At 35.9% G+C, this 26,803-nt stretch overlaps 1 protein-coding gene across 1 annotated transcript in view; it reads left to right on the top strand.

Moving 5' to 3' along the window:
* The first annotated feature begins 230 nt into the window (after positions 1-230).
* PPP1R1C (protein phosphatase 1 regulatory inhibitor subunit 1C) overlaps positions 231-26,803 on the top strand; it is a 131,911-nt gene continuing 105,338 nt past the window's right edge. Inside the window, exons 1-2 of the mRNA XM_037044341.1 lie at positions 231-692; positions 2,402-2,462. Coding sequence (XP_036900236.1) covers positions 612-692; positions 2,402-2,462 — 142 coding nt within the window. The 5' untranslated portion in view covers positions 231-611. The remainder of the gene's footprint in view (positions 693-2,401; positions 2,463-26,803) is intronic.

Here is a 26,803-nt window from a genome sequence, read left to right as displayed (position 1 = left end):
TGTTATTGGCTGTGGCTTCCCCTCTGCAGCCATTCATCTATTTGGTGGCTGAATATAAAATAGCAAGGGTGTCTGAATTATAAGTTGCTGCAAGAAAAATGAAATGATTGCATACTCAAACCCTGCCCCCAACTCTGAAAACTTCCTGCTTTGTGTTCATCAATAATGAATGGCCCATCCTTGCCCTACTCAGAGGGAGCTTACATTGCACTTTTGAACAGCCAGCTAGTAATGCACAGTGGATAGAGCCTTTCTTGCAAATCCCAGGGCACAGGTCCTTCAAGGCTAGCATTGCATTTTCAATTAGCTGCTGAGTGAATGTTTGGCATGTGTATTGGTGAAGAGGCACACAATTAGTTTATTATTCTTTTCTGTATTGTGCTGAGAAGATCTGAGGGATTGGTGAGGAAGCAGTCAAACCAGACATCACTGTGGATGTTGAAGAGGGAGTTACTCAGACCACGGACATCTTCACTTGCTCACTCTGGATTACAGCTATTTAAGCCCTCTGTGTGGCTGGGTAGAGTGCGCCTGAGGAAACACATCCGAGACACCACTTGGGGTTGGTCTTTCTGAGCCCTTCAAGTCTCTGACTACTTCTCGCCATTACCATGGAGCCCAACAGTCCAAAAAAGATACAGTTTGCTGTGCCTTTATTCCAGAGTCAGATAGCACCCGAGGCGGCAGAGCAGGTAAGCAGATTTGGGTGGGGCCCGGTTATATAACCTAACTCGGACATACATTCTTGTGATTAATTGAAAGGTTCTCATGGCTTTTCAGAATATGTGAGTGAGAAATAAATTGGTTTCCATGTGCACCCGTACTTGAGTTGCACTGGGAGACTCTGGGTTTAAATGCAGCATTTCATGTGATACAAAAGTAGCACCTGACAGGGAAAAATGATTACACCAGTGATCAGATTTCGATCCAAAAGTATGTTTGCTTTTGCTTATTAAAATAACTGGTTCAACATTTAAAGAAACTTTAAAAACTCTAAAAATTAATGACATTTTATTTCATTATTTATCAAATAAAAAGACTCAGTTAACAATGAAAGCATTAAATCTTGGAATTATTTCAGCTTATAGACTTAATATTTTATTTAAATGTTTTTCATTGTTTACACAGAAGAGGAATGAATTATAGCACATGTAATGTATGATAGATAGGATTTATATGTATATGTATAATTCAAAACACATTTTATTCAGATATTAAAAAGTGTATTTAATGTTTCTTTGATTCCTTTGTCATGCATAATATGTCTTACATGTCTGTATTTCTCTCTTTCTCAGTCTCTCTCATGTGTGATTGGTTTGCATTTGTATTACTTTTCATATTCAGATTTACTTAGATTCCTGATGCAATGGAACCACTTAAAATGTCATTTGTATTAATATTGTAGCAATGGAGAGGCAAAAGCAAAGAAATGTACAGGGTCATCAAACTAATTCACTAATTTCTTAAAACCTAAATTTTTCCTGAATCTTTTTTCAAACAATACATACAAAATTTAAAAAAAATTCTTAAATCTGATGCTTATAACTTTCTAGGATGTTTTGATAATCTGAAGTAGGTTCACCTACATTGGAGCCAAATAAATACAACCTTGAACATGTATCTGTGTTGAATGAGTCATTGGTTCTATCTTGGGCAACATATCATTGGTAAATTTTGTCTGCTATCCAACTGACATGTATTTTAGGAATTTACTTGTATATTTAAGGAATCAAGGACACATTAGAGATTCTGATTATAACATGTTTCTATAACTCTCAAATTAAGAAAAAAAACACCCCAAACCTATTACTTTTAAATGAATTTTATATTCTCATAAGATCCATATTTATTCTTTTTAATTTTTTATTTTAATTGTTGCTCAAGTACAGTTTTCTGTCTTTTATTCTTTGTTGATTTATTCTAAATATTATACTGAAAATGAGAAAAGTTTTTACTATTAATTAAAATAAAAAACACGTGCTGTTAAATTTAACCTGCTAGAAATTTGAGTTTTCTAGATTTCTCTTGTTTAGAAATAAGGGTAATGGGTCTTAAAAATGTTATCAATATTATAAGGCTCCAGGAGAGACATAAAATTAGCAAGTCATCCCTGTACCTTCAATGCATATTAATTTTCAATGGTAGCATTTGATTATATCCAACTAATTCTCTTCTGTGGAAATGTAGCTTTTTGGTCAGCACCGGTGATGCTCATATATGACAGTTGTACTGTCTAATTTCCTACATTTCCAAATAAAATTAGTGAGCACCTACCATGTGCTCTGCAGATACTGCTTTTGTGTGTTGGGAACAGTTGAAGATGAAAGAGCTTTGCAAGTTATAGGGTGACCTGGAGCATTGTTGGACTCGCTGACCTTAGCTGGTCCTTTGTTGTTCACAGATCAGGAAGAGAAGACCTACACCTGCATCACTGGTGATTCTCAATGAACATAACCCCCCAGGTAAAGGCGCGTGTTGTGATTCGCCCTGATGGAACACAATAGAATTGTTAGAAGAACGTCAAAGAGCATGCCACTGACAAAAGATTTCAATTCTGGGTTTCAGTTAGCAATACAATTTAGTTAGTCTAACAAGTTAGTCCACACAATGGATTATAAATAAAACTGGAAATAAATATTATAGGCACCGTCTCAGCTCATAGCCTGCTTTTCCTCTAGAATGACACGTTGGTGATGATATGCCATGAAATGTTTTGTGAGTATTCGCTGGCATGTGTTCAGGTGTTTGTAAAGAATTAAGTTCAGTGCTTACTAATGAGGCTGGTGGGAAGTTGTTTAATTGGGTTTCAAGCTCGAATTACAGCTCTTGAGATGCTTGTATCTTTACAGAATAGGATTTTTTTAAATTTATGAAAGGTTGTCATGGTGTGGGCAGTGAGCCAGCGTTGGCTATACTTTGCTGCTGATGTCATCTCTGAATAATTCAATTGTCAAGTAACCAGATCAATTTTCATCACTGTCCATTTGAGAGCCATTCTGAAGGATTGCATCCATTTCTTGAGGTTTTATTTTCCATTTCCCATAAAAAGTAAACCTGATTCTTATTCCTGATAAAGGACTATGATCTGCAATATGCAATTATTTACTTACTGAATGGAGCCGATTTTAATCTCACATTTAAGTGCTGTTTCTAGATACAAATAAAGGGTGACAGCAAAGGTCATGGCATTAATTTGTAACCAGGCAGGACTTGGTGTTGGATTTTTCTGGGTATAAACAATAAGGATGGAAGAAAGTTTGAATAATGGAAACATGAGTCTAAGTATAGGTTGTAGTAAATGATTCATTATGAGAATATCAGGGCAAAATTGTCTGACTTTTTCAGATTTCTTACTTATTAGAGAAACATACAGAAGAAAAAAAGTGAAATTCTAATAGAATTTTCATCATTAAGCCAAAATATAAGAAGGTGTTCAGGTGATACAAAACAAATAGGCAAATTTATTCCTGCTGAAAATAAAGACTTATAATTTGATCCTCTATCTTTAAAGCACTATAGCATTTAAAAATCATTTTCAAATATACTATCTCCCTTAAAATGTTAACTTATATTTGGATGAATAAGACATGCAAATGGTATGTACTCACAGTTTACAAATAAATACAAGTAAGTAAACATACGAATGAATCTCAGATAGAAGGTGATTTGGGAGCAATTTTTCTTCAATGCCTCTGCTCATAGTGGCAGACTTTCCCATACGTCCTAGAGCTCACCTCCGTATGCCAGCTTTGAAAAGGACTGGCCGACTTGGTTTCTAGGTGTCCTCTGACTACTAGAGAGCAGCTTCCCGGATTCTGCAGGCCTTGTCACTGTGTGAGCAAAGCAGAGAGAGCCATGTAACCTCTGTGACTCTCATTTGAGCTCCCAAAATAGTAACTACTGCTTCTTGAATGCCAAATATTTGCCATTTACAGATGAGGAAAGTGAGTATCAGAGCAGGGAAGTGATTTTTGCAGAAGTTTTTTCCAGGAGAAGTTACAGATTACACAGAGAGTTGCTTCTAGAGCCCATGCATTTCTAATGGCATGATTCTGGCCCTGGGAGTTTCAGTTTGCATTTCATAGTGAAGGCCTTGTAGATGTAAGCAAACATCCAGGTGCTATTGACAAGTAAACCCACATGTTAAATAAGTCCTTTTTCTAGACCATTTAGCTTAGTAGATTAGGAATTATATTTTCATATCCCTGTGAATAAAATTTAGATTTTCTCTGGACACATTCTAATCAGACCTCCTAATCGCTAGATGGCATTGCACTATTTCCCTTATTGACTGTCATTTTCTTTTCTTCTAAATGAGCACCTTTGGAGAGAACTCAGATGCAGATAGCATCTCACAGAGAACTGTGTGGCTTTAGTGGTGTTATCTCTCTGTATCGTCATCCTCTTTGTAGAAATTAGGTGAGATTACAAGAGACTGATTAGCTTTTGACTGTGTATAGCAATGTGTAGGGCAACCAGGGATTTTTTGACTAGTGATGGGTTGTTGCAGCAAAAAAATCTAAATGCTTATACAGTTTTTTTTTTAAGTAAAAATGATCTGGAACTATGCTTACTGAGCAAATAAATCTAAGGCCCCAACAAACAAGCAAATGTCAACAAAAGAATACTGTACGAAACCCACCCAACCCTGGATACTGGTCTTTATTAGCCGTGTGTTCTTAAATAAGGAACAATATCTCCAAGCTTGATTTTCACATCTATAAAATAGGGATATGAAGCCCATCCTTTCTACTTCACAGGATTGTTGTCATTATTGAAAGAATTAATGTAAGCACTCTTTAAAAACTTCAAAGTGCAACAAATCTTAGGTGTCACTAGCTTATGTGTTCTGGAATACAAAGTTTGCACATGATATTTGAGATTTAAGAAATAAAAAGTAGGGTAGATTCTTCATAATTTCCTCTGTACTGAATATTTCTGCCCTACCCACCAATTGTTAATGTTCCAAATATGATCTGAACACTCTCTATCAAACAAAACAAGATAAATGACAACAAACTTCATTAAGTGTTAAATGGCTTTTTTGAAGCAATTGTTTCTTCTAGCTCTCAAAGCAATGTGTTCTTTTAGAAATAAAAATTGTTTGCAGCTTTAAATCTTGACAAACTAAATAAAACTCTTAAATTTATTGAAATTGCCCAGGAAACAAGTGAGTGTTCTTGAAATTACCTATCATTAGTGTTCTTTAAAATCCCTAAAAAAACCTTTCACTACTGTCAATTCATGAAGCAAAGACAATTAAATTTCCCACATAGAGACAAAATTAACAAAGACTTTGAGTTCATTTGATTAGATTTGTGTATTGCAATCTTTGTTAAATGATTTAACAAAAATTAGACATAGCTAATCTTTTAGCCTTTTCAAGAGTTTGCAGAAGTAGTCAGTTATGAAACAATATTTGAAATGATGCTCTAATTTTAAATTTATAAATACATATGTATTCTGTTTACATTTGATAGAGGAGAAATAGAACAGAAAAATATATCTACATGTAAACCTAGATTATGTGTTTGCTAGTTCACCTATGTTTGTCTAAACACACAGATGAGGCAGGCACCTGACTGGTCAGATTCCAGGGGCAACAAAATGCCCCACCAATCCCTCTCTGACCGGTGACCTAGAATTCTCAGCAATAGAAGCACTACAGAAACAGCTATGGAACCTGTTAAAGATCTCCCACCCTCTGCCATAGATTAAGCAGTTCAACTCAGAATAATGGAAAACAGAACCAACATTTTTCAGTTGAAGACATCATACCTACAAAAATTTAATAGCAAAGGGTGTGTGTTTAGGGTGGACAAGGGGAAGAACTATGTGTTTGCTCCCAGGAATGACTCTGAACAGCCAAAGGCAGTAAAAAGATACTGGGAACTGGAGATGTGAGGGGTGGAGAAGCACGAAAGGAAATTTTCATCTTTTTAAAAATGTTTTCTGGGGTTAACAGTGTGAATGATCTTGCAGAACACTGCTTTATTTTCCTGTATTTTCTGTTCATCTTCTGTTAAGGGCCTATTTATGATAAACTCTCTGAGACTATACAGTAGAACTTCATTGTCTGTTCTGGTAATGTAGGCTCTTTGCTTTAACTCTCAGATAATCTACAGTTAACTAGTTTGGTTTTTATATTTTTTTTATTTAAAGGGATGACTATACATAAATCTTCTCTATTTAGAAAAAGTGGCAGTGCCATTTTCTGTAATTTATTTCATCACATTTCTAGATTTACTTAACATGCTTGAATTTAAGTAGACTTATGAGAAACTATATATTTGATTACCAGTATTAGAAATCTAGAATTGGAGAACTTCGGAAAATACCTAATCTAGCCACACATCTTCATGAAAGATATATAAATCAACCCAAGTCCCAGAAACTCACTTGATTTTATATGTGTCAGACAAGAATTCATTGTTACCCCTACTTTTCAATTCCAGATACAATAATTTCAGGTGTTAGAAAACACAGTTTCTTACACTAAACTTGAGTAATGTCATACTTTATTCTAAGGTAACTACTCTCTTCAATAAAGATTTATTTACTCACTTTTAAAATACATAATAGTAGTCTTTATCATTTGCTTTTCTGGATGAATATTCCCAGGCCCCTATTAGGTTGTAATGAACTGTATCCAAATTCTCCTGGTCTGTCAACCTTTGGAACCCAGAGCTGGACTCAATCTTCCAGGAAGTAGCCAGCCTAGACCAGGCCTTCTGAGTGTTCAGGTTTGTGGCATCTGTTCTTTTCCACTTACAGTTAAGCAGAGACAATATGGTTACAATTACATTTAATGGACCTGATGCCTGTCAAACATGAGTGAACAAAAAAAGGTCTGGAGCTTAGTGAAATTTGGGTACGTACTCAGGAGCTTGGGCATCACTTAAAATCTTGTTGTACACAGAAAAATTGGAACCAGAAATACAAATGTAAAATGGCTGGGGACAATATTTATTGAACTTTCTATCACAGTCCAAATTTGGAGAGATTGACTTTCTCTTTGATTGTTTTAGCTCCAAAAAATCTTAGAAGCGAGGAATAAAAAGAAAAGCCTTTTCTTACATGGATCAGGATCCTAAAATTAGTTACTGTGAGCCATAGGAATTAAATATCTCACTAGCTCCCTTCAACCTTGATAGTAAGTCTAGTCTATAGGAAGAAGTGGACTTTCCAGTGGATAGTGCTAGTCAGCTCCACAGACTGAAAGAGAATCTGCAGTCAACTCTGGATGTAGCGTAGGACTTTCTACACGAAGCTGGCAGTTTAGAACTCTGGCACTGGGTTAACTAATGAGGCTTTGAAGACTCTACATCTATAATCCCGAGGCATCAGATGATAGCTAGAGAATAGTGCTGGGCTCAGACTGAGTTGTTCCAAACAGAGAGGCTCCAGGAAATTCTGATGATGGGAAGTTTTTCAGGGGCAACAAAGGTAAAGTGGAAACCCCTTCCCAGTATGAAGGCATTCATGGGCACACACTATATTGCTTTTCATGAAGACCCCCAGTGTAACAAAATGGATGATTTGTGGTCAAAGGCAATGCGCACCTTGAGTGCAAGCTCTAGAAATCACACCGAGGAGTTGGATTCTGAAGCATGGGTAAGATATCTTCAGGCCAGACCTGGAGGTGCCTGATACCCTTGGGAAACGCCAATCAAATGTATTGAAGTAAAAGCTGTAATGGATCCAAAATCGAGACAGTTTTGTTTCATTTTAGGTTTTTTCATCTTCTCTGGGAGTGTGGTTGTAATTCATTCTGAATCACAATCCTTGTTGATTGTTTGGCATTTATTTTGCCTTCTTAGTATTAATGAGGGTATAACACAAAGAAATATCAGTATTTGAAGACCATTCAAGAGTCAAATGGTATCGATTTCTAAGGAATTTCAGAAAAACCTGATTTTTTTCCTCAGCATTTATTTCTTCAAGTTATTTAATGCCAAACCATGCCGAACAATGTAAAGACAAGTGATGCATGTGGCTTTCAGATTCATGTAGTATGTTATTAATTGATTAATTTCCCCATAACTATTTAATCTGTTCAGCCAAATAGCCCAATCAATTGGAATAATCATGAGCCAAAGATTAGGTTCTAGTTCTTCGTAATGCCAAAATTTGTTATACTATTGGTATAAGGAACTAATCTACTCCTCAGATAAACGGAAGAAAGTGAAATGGCCAATTATAGAACTATGAGAGAATTCTACTTTATTTCAGCAAGATTACTACTTTTGCTCATTTTGAATAACATCATATACTTTTCACCTTTATTTTTATTTTAATTAGAAATAGTTTAGTCTAACATGACAGAACAGTGGTGGAATCAATTCACTTCACTTTTCTTGGTCTCTCTTTTTCTACTTGCGGTGGATATGACACATGAAAATAACTTACCAAGGCAGTGTTGTTGCAGAGCGCTGACTTTGGAGTAAGTCCAGGGTTTGAATGCCTGCTTTGCCAGTTACTAGTGCCAATACAGTAGGTGTGTACCTAACCTCGATGGGCTTGGTTTCCTCCTTTCTCAAATAGAATATTGAGCTGTGAGACAATGCCATAGTGCCTGCAATCGAGTGATACTGAAGACATGCAATTGCCCTGTGTCATATATGCTAAGAAAAGCTGAGTTCTCCTAAAGCCTGCATTTCTTATTGTTAGATGGCTCAGCTCTTTTCCAGTCTTGACTGCATTAGGCAGTGTCCAGCAGTGTCCCCTAGAGATGGGTTTTGTTTTTTGATAAGAGAAAAAATGTACCATACTTCCTAATTTATCAAGATAAGAATACACAATTAAGAAGTTTTTATGTATCTAATACTGTGGTATTTGTTCAAGTGAGTATGTTTACAAATATCATTTCTATGAAATATGAGCCTTTTAGAGTTTTTAAATAAGCATTTATAGACATTGATGTCTATAAAGTTATCAAAATAATATTGCAAGCATTAAAGATGTTGGTGGCAAGTTTGCATTTGACCAAAAGTGAAATACATATTCTGATAGTATGTGCAAAGAAAGAAGGTTGAGTATTGAGTATAAAATCCTTTGGGGATATCTATCAAATGCTCATATTAATTGCTCACATTTGATTCCACTCCATTTGTTCCCACTTACTTCCATACACCCCCTCCATGCTACATTCTGGATAAGCTTTCGTTCTTTGGCTCCTTTGTTTGGTTCTTTGCCAGTTCTTAAGACTGTCTAGACTTGCTCATTTGTGTAAATCTGTCTCCATGTTTTCCACCAATTTCTCTTATTTAAAATGTCACATGAGACTCACTTATGTGTCAAAAGTTTTCCCTGATTAATCTGACCCACGATCTTATTTTGCTATTTCAATTCAGTCCATCCTCAACTCTTGATGCTATTTATTGGTTGGTACATTCAGTTCAGTTTATTGGATTCAATTCAATTCAATAAATACTAATCTAGTTCTTACTCTAAATCCTCCAGGAATATATGGTGCAGGTAGCAGAGAAAAATATGTCTGAATGAACCAGGGTGCAATTGTAATAATAGAAATTGCAAGTTCTCAGACAATGGTAAGATTAATTCCGGCCAAGACATGAAAGCAATCTTTTATCAAGTGCACTAGTCTGACATAAAGCATCTGTATGATGCATTTCGATCTTTTTATCCAAGCTTTTAAGGATTGGGATCAGAGCTAAAATTTTACTATTTATTTTAAAGTAAGAGAGTAGGTATATCTATTCAAACTGGCAGAGGGAATATCTAGTGGAGTAGATATCAGATGCCCATGTTATTACATTTAAAAAAGTTGAAATATGTCCTTAAATCTAATGGCAATCCATCAACCTTTCTGAGCACCTCCTCTGATTAAGGCATACACAGTGCTGGATCCTTTAGGGGATGAAATAGGTGAGCCACTATTGCTACCCTCATGGAGACACCTACCTGAGACATAGTTTTACTTTAACATGGGTAAATCAATAGCAAAACCAACAGCTTGTATTGAAAAAACAAAACATAATTTAGTACAGAATTGTCTACTGCAGAACATGTTGGGGGGATTAGATTATAATACTATAAAGCACAGTGCAAAGATTAGATGCTTGATAAGTGGTAAATATTTTTTAGGGGAGGCAGGCAGGTAGTACCTAGGAGCAGAAGTAAAGTTGCTCAGGCCTGGGTGTGGGTCTCAGTGGGCTGCTTCCTGCCTGTATTATCCTTGGAAGGTGGCTCACCCTCCTAAGGTCCACTAAGTGAGAAAGCTAGATCCATGTGATTCTGAAATGCATGTTTCTTCCCAACACTACCATATTTCCTAAATATAAAATATATTCATTAGAAAGAAGGCTATTCTGTCTTCACTGAAGAAATGGATGTGCATGTTTGGGTCTGTGTAATAATGCACATGGACCACATCATTGTCAGCTGTCCTGGGGAGGTTAAGGCCACATTCTCAAAATTTAAGATTAAGAAAGTTTCTAACAGGTTTTTCTAAGTGTTTCTAGTATGTAGTCACATTCAAGAAAAACAGTATATTAGTGATACTTGGTGACCTCTAACAATAACAACAACAAAAAAATCTAGCCAAGCGATATAATTAATGGAGAAGAGTTATCTCCATAATTCTTTGTTTTAGAACTGCTCAGGAGCAAGCCTGAAAGTGTTAGGATTTTCTACCCTTTCTCCCATCCTTTTCTAGTCACGACTTGACCAAATAGTTATCTGACAATGTTCCAACAATTTCATGCACACTCAGTAGCATAATTTACCAAGGACTTAAACTAAAGTGCCCCTGGGGTCTCAGCAGGTGATGTGGAGTACCCAGGTTCTATGTAGGACATTGTGATGGGCCCTGCGGTCTGTGTGGAGGGTGTAGGCTCCATTCAACCCTTTCAAGTTAAACAGGCAGAACTACAAAGAAAGAAAAAAACATGGACAAAACCAAGATGGTGGTGGGATCAGAGGTGGGAGGTGGTGGTGGCTGGGGTGGGAGAAGTGGTGGGGGGAAAATGGAGACAACTGTATTTGAACAACAATTAAAAATAATTAAAAAAATAAAGTTAAACATAACAAAAGTTTAGCAAAAAGAATCCAAATATATATATATTGGATGGGGGCAGCAAAGTGGTGAGATTTTAAGATGCTGAAAAATATATCTCTAAATCAGTGTTCATACTACCTGAAATTCTTCCCTTTGATGTAGTTATTACTGTTACTATATCTTCTGATACGTAGGTTCCCTGACCAGATGTACCACGTTGTCCCAGACAATTTAGAGACGTAATCTACCTGGAGCTCAGAAATGCCTGAGGTGGAGGGAGAGGAATGTCCTGGAGTGCATGGCCCCGCTGCCAAGATTAGTGACCTCAGAGTGATCTCCTCCTTCCCAGTTTGTTTGCTGTCACTTTCTTCCTCACACTCCGCCCCCTTCAGATCTTCCCCAATGTTCCGGGGCACCCAACAATGTTGGAAATTGTTAGCCTATATCTATGTCTCCACTGTGCTATGAATACAAGATTATCTTTCAATTTAACTCAATGACTTTGTATCACTTAGGGTAATTTGATATAGTGACAATGATAGTGCTTAACAGAGCTGTGAAACAAGTTGCCAAAGTCTGCATCATCAGGGGAGAGACATTGACAGGCTGGTTGGAGTGTGACTGCAGTTCAACCTTGGCAATAGTGCTAAGGAAAGTGTGCTGTGCAAGCTAAGAAAATCTAGGAAGTGTGTAATCTTTCTATTTTTCATTGAGAGCAATTTTCAATCACTGTGGAGAACATTTTCCGAATCATACTCTTTATGCGTATCTACTGACACATAATACATATTGGCCTGCTCATAAAAATAGACCAGAGTGCACAAAATAGAAAAACAAGAAGTTATTTTGGAATTTAATTTTAGAATAATTTGTTTCAATGATGCAACATTACTTTGTGCTTTTAATCCCTTCTGATAAAAAACGGACTATTAGAAAACATATACATATATATTCCTAAACACACATACACATGCATATGTAATTCAAATACCCAACTATGTGTAAAAATATGACAGGTTATCAATCTACCTCTATTAAGTGATCTGACTTACAAGAAGTCCAGGACCTAAGAAAGTATCTAGAATTCAGGTTATAAATGGAATAATACTACTAATAATAATTTAAAATTTTAAGCCTTTGAATTTAAGACCAATGGATCAAAATTTAATCACAAGACTTGAAAAGCCTATAAAAACATTGAAATGACTGACACAGATTCAAGTAGTGAGATTTATTAAATTATTTTTTATATCAGAAATGTATTTCAAAAATAAGTTACATTCATTAAGTAGTAATTGCTTTAAGGGTATTTTCTCATTTGCCTGGGTTTTCTATGCCCGTTTTCATAATTCATGAATATCCTAAGTATGATAATCAGGTACAGAAACTAAGTTTCTTCTCTACCACCTGAAAGTCAATGTCCAACTGATATATGTCATCCAGTTTGAAATCAACATTTTAACTCCTGACCTCAGCATTTCTGTTAATGCTATCCCCATTCTTCTAATCATTGAACCACATGACCTTGGAATTATCTCTGACTCCCTTCTTTCTCTCTTGCCCTCTGTATCTATCAATGGCTCCTGCTGATTCTATTATACAGGATGAATCTATCTTGCTATATTTTTATTGGCTGCTCAGTCCAGGACACTATTGCTTTATTTCAAAATCATATAGTAACTTCCAAACTGCTTTTCCAAGACTGGAACAGTGGGAGGTGGCTTTGTGTGGAACTAAAAGCCCTAGCCTCAGAACAGGTGAATGTGGCACGACTGTCGTTTCTGAGTTTTGGCGTCCAGTTCCATGGAGCACAGATCACGGTAACCCCAGAGTCTGCTGCTGGGATGGAGCAAGGTGATGTATGCTAACAAGGTGATGTTTACTACTGGTGGTGGATTTTTTCTTGTCCCACTCTGGGTTAGGTGAGAGGCTTTGGCAGCCTTAATTATATCATAGTTGATTGACTAGGGACGATTGACTTTTCATAATTGGTTTGCTTATGACCTTTGATTTGTACCCTATAATTTATCTGTCCTTGCTTTCAGTGAACTATAATAAGGCACGTGAGGTCTTCTCATGAAGAGCTCATGTGAATAATAATAGTTCATCATCATCTCCACATCCTTCCTGTTTCTTGCTTTAAGTCACTCAGTCTATGGAACCTTCATCACACAAATGATTGATAATTGTGCTACAGTTGAGATTTAATTCAAGGAAAGAAATAGAGCAAAGAAAAATAATTGTTTTAGATGATGGTCAACATCACTGCCTTATTATTTCTTTTCTCCTCCCTCATTTGTTTTTGGCTGAGGGTTCTAAAGCTGAATGCAGGAACCTTGCTCATTTGCCATAGACACATTCTTATGGCAGGCAGCTTTTCCCCAGATGTGCAGGGACTTCAGATGAAGCAGGACAGACCTAGACTCCATTTGCTGTTCAAAGTGCTCCAGAGATGATCTACTCTCCCTTCATGGATCCTGAACATTGCCTACCTGGCCCAATGATTAAAGACTCTCAAGAAACAATGCCTGAGACCCACTCACCACAACATTTCAGTGAAGAAAAATGTCATGAATGATTGAGCTAAAATGGTTCATCTCAAGTCCTGCCACAGGTCATTTTACTTGATGAATAGCCCAGAATTCCTGCTTTACTACATCAGTGAAGGGCTTAGTTGGAGTCAAGGCCAACACCAGGTGTACTATTTATATAGAGAGTGTCAGTATAAGGAACCTACTAAAATATATTTTGGAATATATTAAGGACATACAAGACAAAAATACCTTTAAGCTACAAATAAAACAATTTAAAAATAATATAAGCTCAAAGGTAAATTTAAAAGGGTTAACAGTAATGTATCTTATCTTTGATAGTTTTATAGTTTGCAAACCTACTTCACCTATAATACACACCCTCAAAAATGCTGTGAGGTGAATGTTATTACCTTCATTTTACAGAAAGAGAGTGATAGGTGAGCTGCTCAGGGTCTAAGAAACCAGTTTTTGGTATGTCTAAAAATTAAACATAGGTTGTCTACCCAAGGTCAATGTTTTTCCCACTATATTAATAACATTTTTCTTTCTACAAATAAGCAATGTCATGTTCTTGCTATTTTATTTCTATCTTCCTCATGGAAGTAATTATAACCAAGTTCATCATTGTAACTTGGCCACATGAAGTTCTGTTTGATGTCATACCAGAATGCACTTCTTTCTAATCCAATGTAAATGATGTTATTTTGGAGTGACCATTCTATACCTTTTTCTTTTCTTTGATAATCTATGCAATAAAAATGACTTTAGAATTATTTAATACTAGGTTTTTTATTATATAAGCAAAAAATTAGATAAACAGAAAAATAAATCTTACTCATTATTTCATTCTTAGACCCGGTTATTTGTCTCTTTGTATGTGTATGTATATATATGTGTGTGTGTGTATATATATATATATATATATATATACATGTGCATGTGTGTGTATACATATGTGTATATGTGTGTACACACACACACACACACATTCCATCTGGAAAAAGACCAGCCATTGTTAATATAACAAGAACAGTTTGCATGGTGACAATTTAACCTGACAGGCAAGGAGAGTGGACTGGAATGCGCATGTGTGAACAATGACAACTTCACTGTACTAGTCAGTGGGGGTGGTAGATGTCATTGAGTGAGCATGTGTACTGTGTAGCCATTACATTCAAAATGACTGAACAAGTGGACTAATTAATCTTCGTCAAATTTTACATTAAGCTTGAACATCCCTCTTCAGAAACTATTTGGATGATTCTGAAGGCCACAGCTATGGGCAACAGATGATTGGCGGCTTTATCATGACAATGTGCCCGCTCATGCATCAGTATGCTAAACACTCATGCAGAGTGTTTTTTTGAAACATTAAATCACCCAGGTGACTCAGCCCTTTTACTTAGCACCTTGCGACTTCTGGCTGTTCCCCTAACTAAAATCAACTTTGAAAGGGAAGAGATTTCAGATCTTCAGTGAGATTCAGGAAAATCTGGTGAGGCAGCTGATAGTGATTGGGAGAGCTGTGTGAGGTCCCATGATGCCGACTTTGAAGGGGGCTGAGGTATCACTGTTCTGTGTACAATGTTTCTTATATCTTGGATCTTCTTCAGTAATGTCTCTATTGTTCATATTACATAGTTGGATACCTTCTAGGCAGACTATATATATATAATTATTGTCTTGAATTAAAATATTAGTTGGAAGGCTAAAAGTTTACATTTGGATTCCAGTTGGCCAATATGACTGATTTGTACATATAATGAGATGTCTGTCATCTTCCCTTCCACTATAGTTCTTTCTTCTTTAATTTTTTAAAATTTATTTTTCCAGAGATGGGAAGGGAAGGAGAAAGAGAGTGAGGGAAACATCAATGTGTGGTTGCCTCTCACATGCCTCCAACTGGGGACCTGGCCGCAACCTAGGCATGTGCCCCGACTGGGAATCAAACCAGCGTCCCTTTGGTTCACAACCCCACACTCAATCCACTGAGCTACACCAGCTAGGGCCTATAGTTCTTCTTATCCTTCTAGGCTAAGATAAAATCCCCCTTTCCCTATAAAACTTTCATTGACCACTGCAGGTAGAAGGCTTTACTCCAGTAGCAGCAACAAATCACTGGATCCATTAACTCATTTGCTCCAACCAATTATCAATGATTTTCTGTCACCATGTAGTGTCCCAAAGGAAAGAATTATAGAATTATTAAATTTTGACATGAGTCAAAAGAGCAAACAAACAAACAACAAACAAACATAGTGTCATCAGGCCTTTCCATGTGTATCAGGCTTTAGTTACACCTACTCTGGGTAGCAGAAGTGCCGAATGGGGCTCTGGAGGTTGGGAGAGGGACTAAGAGGAGCCCTTGCTCTGGAAGGGGAATAGAGACCAAGTAAAACTAACCTGACTATTTCAGAAGGTTTATCTTTGCCCTCACATTCCACAGGTACCTACAAATGGTAGCCCATTGAATCCACAGGAGCTCTTACATTAAATATTTATAAGAGTAATTAAAAATGGCTTTTGCAGCATATACCATGATGAAAAAAGTTCTTGGAATGATCTCAGACAGGATACATTTTAGTAGAGGACAAAAGTTGGTTGTTTCACTGTTTTAGTGGAGTCATGCTCTGAATTAGCACCACAGGCAATGGATGACTATGTATAAATAGACACTTTTGCAGAATGATGATATTGAGACATACGTCCCAAAGCCTGAGTGTATTTGTCTAGTGAAAAATGTTATTCTTTTGCTCTCTTTAAATTATTTGAATATGATTTTTAAAAGTTAGTAAAATGGTGATAGTAGAAAACTAAATATGTAATCAATGTGGCTGCTTTCTTATGAGAATATAGGAGTTCAAGAGTTTAATTCAATACCATCATAGAAGCAGCAGTATCCATCCCACGAATGGCCATTTACCCTTCTTCTCAGTTGACTGATGTATGGAGACAGATAAACTGGGGCTAGGTTTTAATTCATTTCCTGTGGGTTGTGAAATAAACACTTTACCCACTAATATTCTTAAACTTTGTTTTTCTTTGTAATAAACTATTAGGGAATAGTTAGTAACTTATAGTCAATACCGAAAATTAAAGTTCATGACTTATTAAAAACATTTCAAATTACATACTTCACCCAAAAATCCATTTGGCTTGTGTGTAAGATTTCAACATAAGTGGAACTTAATAGCTATAAGAAAAATAATTTTAGAGTGAACCTGGTACCTTATCTCTTCTTTCCCCTATTTTTACACAAGGAAACCATAAAAGCAAATTATTTCAGCCCCAGTGAATTATTTGCAAGTATAGCATCACATTACAACATTCCAGTTGCTTTATTCTTTTCTTAATTGAGATAAGATTGAATTCTATGTATTTCTGTTGCCTGGGCACTTACTAACATAGCTGTCATTATGGGCATACTGCTGGTGTTTACATAAATGTGAGCTCATTGCAGGCATCAGCTCCATCTTCTTATTTCTAACTTAGTTTGACGTTCTTCTTGGCACTTTTTCCAGACATGACACCAGCTACTTTCCATTGTGATTTCCCCTCTTTTAATATTACATTTTTCTGTGCAACAGCTTGAATTTGAAGTTGGCCTTATTGTTTGTAGTGTTATAGGCCTATACGTCACTTCAGTGTAAAACGTGAAAGGCTTTATTTAGCATCAAACTCCTAATGAGAAAATATCTTTCTTACTTGAAATATACTTAAATCTTTGACATAAAATAAATTGAGAAGCCATAGAATATGACTTTCTACTCCATTTCACATTTTAAGGAGCATATGAAAACTGAAGTTAAACAAGGCAAAACAAAAATAAAAACAATTAAAATATTGTTTGTATATGTCATTAGATTCATGTTTTAATTAATAATGTAATTATTATATAATAATGGGTAAGATCCCTTTTCTGAAAGTAGAATATTTGAATTTTATTTTTTATTTATAATTTCAGTTGACTGTTTTGATGAAAGGAAAAAATGACTAAGACTAAGAACACCAAAATAATATTTCAAAGAACTGAAATACAAAATTATATTGGCTTCGAACATGGTTCCTCAATATTCTTTCTGATCTAGACTGCTTTAAGCACTCCAAATAAAATGATATATACAGTAATATTTACACAAATTGCACTCCAAACATTTGGTAACACAAAGCATATATGAAAAAAAATGTGCTTATAGGATCGTATCAAATATCTGTACATTGAAATTGTCACCTTCTTCTTCCATAACTTGTGGACCTATTTCATGGAGATCTATAGTAAAAAACCAAAACCAAAACAACCAGCTCCACCAACTGGAGCTGTCCTCAATCATCTTTATCTTCTCCTACAGCCAAGCAAATAACAAGGAGCTTCCTTCGGTGAGTGGTAGTGGCAGTGGTCAGTAACATCATGACAACTAGCAGCATGTCTGAATTATAAAGGGCTGAATAAGTTGTCGATGGCTTCAACTATTGTGATAAAGATATCTGTAATTTGTGTTATATTTGAGACCTATTCTATATATTCCTGCCTTATCTTTTCCAATTTGCACCCTTGTATTTCACTACCTATGTTCTCTTTCTGCTTTTTATGGATTAACATTTGGATTCTGTGGTCTGATATCCAAGAGTCTTGACCGTCTGGGTCAAGACAAACTCTCCAACTCGACTTTATTGCCAGGCCTGACCCTGCATCTCTTACCAGTCTGGCTACTTCTCTAATCATTTCCACCTTAAATCTTTGAACAGAAATGTTTTCCTACTTAGAATGCCCTCATCACTTCTTTATTTTACAAAATACATTTCTAAGTTTTCAGATCTAGTTCATTTTATTCTTTCTGGACATGGACATTTATCAGAAATGCCTTCTAGCAGCCAAGAGATGGAAAATACCGTTAAGTAGAGTGCAGTTAGGTACTGGCTTAAATTCACAAGTTTCTTATGCTCTACTACAGATGGCCCTTAATTCAGTCCTGTGGCATCCAGTTTTTTCCTGAAACTGAACCTTACCATTTGAACTTGGCACAAATGTAATTAATTACCTATTGAACAAAAAAGAATGGTCATTAATCACCCTACTTTCCACTAAAAGTGCTTTTTCATTAATTTTTTTTTGGAAAAGATCATTTTTGACACTGAAAGAAAGCATGCAATGAAATTGGTAAAAGCCGTAGCATTAGTTCTGTTTTGGTTTCAAATTTATGCAGAATTACTTTCCCCAGAAATCCCAACTGCTGGTTAGTCAGATTCCCCTTGATCATTTCCTGATGAGGAGGTTAGCTCTTTTTGATAAATTATGGTTATGAGAGGTCAGGTCTAATTGTTAGAAAATTCTGCCTTATATCTAGTTGAAATATTCTTCTTGAATTTTTCAGTTGCTTATCTTGATATATCCATCTAATTGATATCAAAAAAAGTGTAATACTTCTTCCAACTGAGATCCCTTCATATATTTAGGGATATATATCTTTTTTCCCCTTAGTTCTGACCGAAATTTTCAGTTACATTTAGCTTTACAATTATGATATGGTTTTCAGATCTCACCATTCTGCTGCCCAGTGATACCCAAATTTTTCAGCCTAGCACCTAAATGTCACTCACTTAACAATTGATTAGTTAGCATCTACTATAAGTCAGGTAGCATGGTAAGTGAGAGGATTACATTGAAAGGTGATGGGGTTTGTGGGAGCAGAAATATTGAAAACTTTAGAAGCACTCAATAGCAGTACCTAATTGTTAGTAAAGGCTTAATGGAGGGAGAAAATTGTGCTGAAACCTGAAGGAAGAGGCAGGGAAGATTATTCAAGATAACAGAAAAAACAGGGACAAAGTTTCAAAAGTAAGGCAAGGCACTGCCGATTCAAGGAATTGTTTGAAGTCTAGTATGATGTAACATGGAGTGACATCAGGTCGGGTGGAGATTAGGCAGGCACCATGTTGGGGACATTGTAAATGTTTTAAAGGAGTTATGATTAGGAACCACAATATGACTTCAAGTAGGTGGGGTTCACATGCTCATATTTTTTTTCTATAAGGAACCTGTGGCCACAGATAAAAAATAAGTAGGAAGGAGAATGTCTGAGTTCATGGAGTGTCAGTGGACTTGATTAAATGAATGATGATGGGGAGATGATAAAAAAGAGGTTTGTGTTAAGACTACAGATACGAGGGCCTTTTCTAAGAAGGCAGAGCATGTTTGGAAAGGAGTGGTAAAAGGGGATGAATTCAGAATGAAACATTATTTTAGATACAGTGGATAAAATCTCTCTCATTCTAATTTCATATGAAATATTTAAAACATTCCAGGAAGTAGTGTCTCAATAATGGAGCCACTGGTATCAAAAACCAATTTACTAGGGCCTTTTAAGAGTAAGCAAAATGTGCTTATAAAAAGAAAATGTTTACTTAATAATTATTACCTTAATAATGGTGGCAATTTATCTATGACAGGCTCAGCATAACTACCTGAAAAACCATTATTGCTCTTAATCATTAAAGAACTCCAACCAGACACATACAAAATTAGCCAGGCAATTAAAGTTGTCTGCTCACATCTACTTCTCTGCTGAGTCACAACCATGCTGGCAGGCAATCTGGGGCATGAATGTTTGCCTACCTCTCCGACAGCTGTTTTATAAGTATGGGCTCAAGGAATAGCTAGTTAATCCTGAAATGTATGATCTCAATGCAATATGTCCATTTAAATTCAGAGTAAAATTGAAGCAAAATTTTTATCCTTCTTTGATGAGCTTTATATCCTTCTCATTTTCAATGTTTAACAACATGGGCGTGTGTGGATGAACAAGTTATCCAAGTATAAATGTTGAAGTTTTGAAGGTTTGTGGTCACAAGCTGCACACTGTTTCAACCTGTCACTGAGGGCATTTGTCACCCTGCATATAAACACTCATATGTTCTATCATTTATGTTATTAATGGCAGCATGTTATTTTTAGGTCCCAAATAAATACCTGCCTACACAATCTACTCCGTCATTCTTTTGTTCAGTCCCTTCTACCTCAATCTTAGACAAACCATAGTTCTAGAAGTATGGTACAGTCAGAAGGTATAACCTTTGAAATAGAAACACCTAGACTCGAATCCCAACTCTGTCGCTTAGTAATTCTGAGACTTCAAGCAAACGACATAGTCTCTTTGAGTTTTAGTTTGTTCACACATAAAATATCATGAACAGTATCTACCTTATAGAGTTGTTTTGAACATGAAAATAATGAATGAAAATGTTTGGCATTATGGCATCATGACATTCGAAGTCAACAGCAGTAAGAGTAAAACGTTAATTCTTGGAAAGTATTGAAGCAAAGAGTCATGCTCTTTCCTTAACTGGAGATGCTGCCAACTGGTCACTGCACTCATTTTGTTTGACGGTGAGTTATGAGCCATGGGACAAAGTGTGCCCAGAGAGCACTGGTTGAAATTCAGGAATGGGCCACTTTGAAATCATTGGAAGGAAGTTTAAATTATCATTGTGTCTTGCTGCCTAAGATTTTACCAAAAAAGATAAAAAACAATTGTATTAGGAAGTTAGGGTTTGGTTATAAAAGATTAAAGACACTTTGATCTTTACTGAAACTTGAAAAATTAAAAAACTTTAATTTCTTACTTAGTGAGAAAAGAAAAGTTAGATAATGAAGACTAAAAGTGAATTTCAGGTTAATTAGATCTGCACAAATGGGGTAGAGCATTGATAGAAAAAAAAGATTAAAAAAAAGTGATACTTTACCCTGTCTGTATCTGCTAGTGATACCCTGAAGGATAAATGTTATTGTTGAACATGGTTACAATTGTGAGCAAAATTACATGAACTAATTAAAAACTGTGTTTAAAATTTCCTGAATTTTTATCTGCCATCTTTTCTTTTGTTAAGAGTGGCCTGGAGTTTCAAGTAGCTTCCTCTTGTAGGACAGATGTGTTGAAACATGCATGTAAAGTCATGTGCCATTATTGGTAAAACACAAAGAAGTTAAAACACAGTCCTACACATGAACCATTACTGAAATACTTGAGGTATTACGAAAAAAGCAAGAAGCTTAAAGTTTTGAGCAATGATCAAAGTTAAAACCATGGACTGAAGAAAGATTGCAGTATCAGGATTCGAACTGGTTAACCCGGCTTCTCACTACTTATTAATGACTTTCAGAATACTCCTTGTATTGGTCTTCAAAATGAATATGTAAGGAAGGAATTTATTTGTTTCAGAGGAATATGGTTAGGTTACTATCTTAATTATCATGTTTTTATCTACAGGAATTTCTTGCAGCAGCAACATGAAAATAGTTAAAAACAAAACAATAACCTGTGTACCAGTAGTCAGGATATATGTACTTTAGTTTCAAGTCTTCCATGATCAAGCTGAATAAAAGGGTTAATTACCTCATGTCTTTGAATGTCATCATCTGAATTTATGAAGAGATCTGATGAGATAAAACCTTCAGTCCTTTCCCTGTACTGAAATTTAACAACTTGCAGTTATAGTTGGACACATACACAGATGCACACACGTGTGCACATGCATTCAGTCTCCAGAGCCACTCCACCCATGGCATAGCTGATGGCTCATGATGTCCCATCATCCTATGACTGTGTATTATGGATTATTTATTTTATAAAATACTAATACCATGACTAATATTGCCTTCCCTACATTCCTTTCAAATCTAAATGTCATTTAACATCCGACTTAAATTCCACTCGGAGTCTGAACTTCATAGGAGAGACTACTGGGCCATGGACCCCCAAAGGTGCCTTGTGCACAAAGCACTGTGTGTAATTCTATGCATATTGAGCTGTATCATGGTGAAATAAAAGAAAATTAGATCACAGGGTCTCTTGTCCTGGCATCAACTGAGTAATTCAGGTGAGGCACCTTGCCTTTCTTTTCCTGGGGCCACCCCCCCCAAATTAATGAAGACTTATGCCTGGGAGCGCTGAATTTTAGTGGACCTATTGAAAAATATAGGGCCTTAAATTTTTAGGTAGACTTAGTACTTTTTAAAATACTTCAAAATATAAATCAATGTTTTATATAAATACATATAAAATCTGTTTGTTGGGCAGTTATTTAAAGCTATTTAAGGTTATCTGTTGGGCAGTTATTTAAGTTATTCAAAGAATGTAGTTATAAATAAATTGTATTTAATGTGTGCTAGGGGTGCCTTGTGATGTGCTTGATATGATATAGGACAGGCCAAAGACACATTGGTAAAGAGGGACAGAGTCTGTACTTAAAGATCACTTTCATCTTGAACATATTACATGTTCGCTGTTTCTTAAAATACTTTTTAGTAGAATTCTCAATGGTTTCCATCAAAGAAAACTTAGAAAATGTGCTTTTGTGATGACTTTACTTTTGAAGTAGTAGGGCAAAGCATAAGGGTTTTGGGGATAAGAAAATGTGGGTTTGTATCTCAGTTTTACCATTTGGCAGTCACGGGATCATGAAAACAATACAATTTTCTCGTCTCCGTTTCTTCACCTGGAAAATAACACAGGGGTACACACCTCACGTGAGTGTTCTGTGAGGGTCAGATGAAGTAAGCTATGGCACTGGCAGGTTCTTAATGAAATGTTAGTTCCTTCATAAAAATGGTTGATTTGGCATTTTTAGAACTGATTCCTACTCTTTCCGTTGCCATGCTACCATTCAAGCTGCTCTAAATGACAGGTGCCATTTAGTCAGACTAGGCATCAAATGTTGGCTTTGTTTCTGAGAAATAACTAGGAGAGTGTGGGTTCCTGCCTACGTGGTCAAGGCACTTGTCCCTCTATTAACTACTTAGAAGTGGTTAGTCATCTGTTTAATTTTTGTATCATTTTATAGGCTAGGCTCTAAAATATTAAGTTTGTGTGATTTGTAGCCAAATTTCCAACTATAGAACTAAAGTTTTAATCTCACTTTCATCCATGATCCAAAATGAATCTTTCCTTGTCATCACAAATACATGATAGCGTACAGTTTGTCTGTCTTTGAAGTCTTTGCCAAATACTGAGTAAGCCAACAGGTTTTATGTTTCCAGTAATGGTAGACTTGTCAAGTGAATCAACTCTATCTTTAGTGTGATTATGTGTTTGTCTAGTATGAATTTTGAAATAAATTAATAAACTGATTTTGAAAGCTACATTTCTGGTAGGACATATATAAAATACATATACTATATATGTGTATAAATATGTGTGTATATGTACACATATCAATGTATGTAATTAAGACATGTCAATACATTCTGGAGTTAATAATTCATATTTTAGACAATTCAGTTAATAGACTTCTAGTCTAAGTCTGTTTCCAATTTGCTCTATTAGCATGTTGTTAAACCTTTCTGGAAATTTGGTTTGTTGATATGTAAAATGAAGGAGAGTTCTATCTATTCTCTTTAAGGATATGAGACAATGTAAGCTTTTGGAGTTAAGGCTAAGTCCAAATCTGCCTGGCTAGGGTTTAGGTGCTAGGTCACTGTGAGAAGGTAGTGGAAGTGTGTTGTACAGAGCACATCTGAGGTATGAGCAAAGCCAGGAGAGAGAGCAAAATGTTTGTGCAAGCCTGGAATCACCGCTCATACCTGTGAGGGGGGTGCGTGTGCACATGTGGGCACACACAATGACTCATAATCAGGAGATGAAATGGAAGGAAGGATTTTTGTTTATTGATTATACCTCAGTGAAGCTAAAAAAAAAGCACCCCCCCCAAAAGAAGAAAACTGAAGGCCTAAGTTTCCAGAAGCTAAGATAGATCCCCAAAGTAGAAATTGTTTGCTGCTTCTTAGTGAATGTTCTGTTTTAGCTATAGGTGGAAAGGAAAACATTTTGTACAAAAACACACAGTAGAACTAGGTAATGCAAGGTAAATATGCCATTCTAGCAATTCTTTAAATGAACTTTTACTATTATATCAAAGCATTCTTGAATCTTTGATAAAACTATGTATTTTGACTCTTTAGCCATCATACAGTTACATTTTCACATTGCTGAAGTTACTATCATCAGAAAACCCTTTCTCATTTCATCCTAATTTTTATGCTGCTTACTACAAAATTCATAAAAATTTCTTCTTGCTCACTATTTTTGCCCATGTGGCTCTAGGTTTTCATACAAATGGAAAATGAGTGATAGAATGAAATAGGTTAAAGGTCTTTCCATCACTGAAATACCATGACTTTAGGACAGATTTCAGTTAATTTGACTTGATTGTAAACTTCTGAGAAAGAGTTTTGTATACTGTTAATCTTCTCATCTGTTGTTCACAGAGTCTAGCATGGCACTTACATGTTAGAATTGTTAACATTTAAAGACAATCAGATGGAATTGAAGTAATTTTTTATCTGCTCTTTTATTCAATGATCTAATAGGCTTTGAGCACTGACTACATGAGAAATGCAGTGGTGAAGAAAACAAAGTCCCCATTCTCTTTTTTTAATTTTCAATGTATTTTTAAAAATTCTTGTTCAAATAGTTTTTTCCCTTTCCCCCCCAACAACTCCTCCAAACCCCAGCCATCCCCACCTCCCACCCTTGATCCTCCCCCTCTTTGGCTTTGTTCATGAGTTCATTATACATATTCCTTGAGAAGTCTTCTCCATTTCTCCTCCATTGTCCCCTCTCACCTCCCCTCTGGTTATTGTCAGTTTTTCTTAATTTCAGTGTCTCTGGTTATATTTTGCTTGCTTGTTTGTTTTGTTGATTAGTTTCCACTTATAGGTGAGATCATATGGTATTTGTCTTTCATTGCTTATTTTAATTATTATTAATGCTTATTATTAATGCTTATTAATGCCTATTAATGCATTATTATTAATGCTTATTTTACTCAGCATAATGCTCTCCAGTTCCATCCATGCTGTTGCAAAGAATAGGAACTCCTTTCTTTCCGCTACATAGTGTTCCATCATGTAAACCTACCATAATTTTTTGATCCACTCATTTACTGATGGGTACTTAGGTTGCTTCCAGTACTTGGCTATTGTAAATTGTGCTTCTGTGAACATTGGGGTGCATAGGTTCTTCTGAGTTGGTGTTTCATCCCATTAGAATGTGTGCATTAAAAGAATGGGGATTTAATTTGCATTAAATCTTTTGATACACACATTCTATTGGGAACTACTGGGAGAAGGAGTCATTGATCACTAAGTGCTTATTTACCACATGAAAACTTCTATAAATTTGTGTTCTATCAAATATGAGAAATATGTTATAATGTATGACTTGTATCATATTTAGCAAAATACATTCATTTACCATTGTGTATTTAATAGTAGTTTAATACAGAACATACTGTTTTCATTGAAACTGTCATACTGTAAATGCTTTGTTGCCTCAAAATAAACATGTGATGCTAAACTAGATGTCTGGGTTAAGTCAGCAAATGAAGGAAAATCATGCTCTTTTGTTTTGCACTGTAAAGCAATGTGCTGTTTATATTGATAAACGGTCACTACTCTAAATTAATGCCAGTTGAAAACCTTGATTATAGTTCAAGTTCTTTGATGCTTTATGTACATTTAGGCTAATCAACAATAACTATTTCTATTGATTTGCTCAATTTTAATTTTTGTGATCCCATCTTCCTAAATATTAAAAAAATGAACAGAAGTGTGAAAAATTGACTCCATCCAGTAGAGCTCTCTGGGCTGTAATGATCTATCCCGATAAAGCCAAAGTAAAAACATGAAAAATATGATTCTGAATCCAGTTTCTGTGCTACATGTGCTAAATAAAACAAATTGCAAGAATCTTATTTGTGAGCTCCTAGGCAAGAAATAAGGCAAGAAAATGAAAAGAGTAACTTAGGCAAGAAACAACAAAAGGGAGTTATGGTCAGACAGAAGATGCCTCATTATTTATGAATTAAGTCAACAGTAAATGCTGTAAGAGTTCGGAGGAATGAGGATGCTCAAAATATTGGTGATTTTAGAGTTACTTTATGAAGGAGATGGAGTTTCATTCCAGGCATTGATTGAGGTAGAACATGCAAGGTTAATGGCTCAGGTCAACTGGACTGGAGGAGGTGGTCAATTAACGTAGGAGAATTTAGTTGTGTGGGAGCCAATGGGTGGAGGGACTAGAATGAGAAGTCCTGATATTGTCTTTCCAGGGGGAAATTATTGACACTATTTGCGGTAGAAATGATGCAGTCAGGTGAAGCTCAGTCTTGCAGCAGGTGGTGTTGAATGAGCAATGGCAGCAAGATCAGCTGGAAGACCAATGGGATCATCTATGAATGAGTGATAAGGATCTAA

The sequence above is a fragment of the Sturnira hondurensis genome, unplaced genomic scaffold (assembly GCF_014824575.4).
Source record: "Sturnira hondurensis isolate 20B ecotype Veracruz unplaced genomic scaffold, ASM1482457v3 Scaffold0004136, whole genome shotgun sequence".
NCBI lineage: Eukaryota > Metazoa > Chordata > Mammalia > Chiroptera > Phyllostomidae > Sturnira > Sturnira hondurensis.
This window is presented reverse-complemented; position numbering and strand designations above follow the sequence as displayed.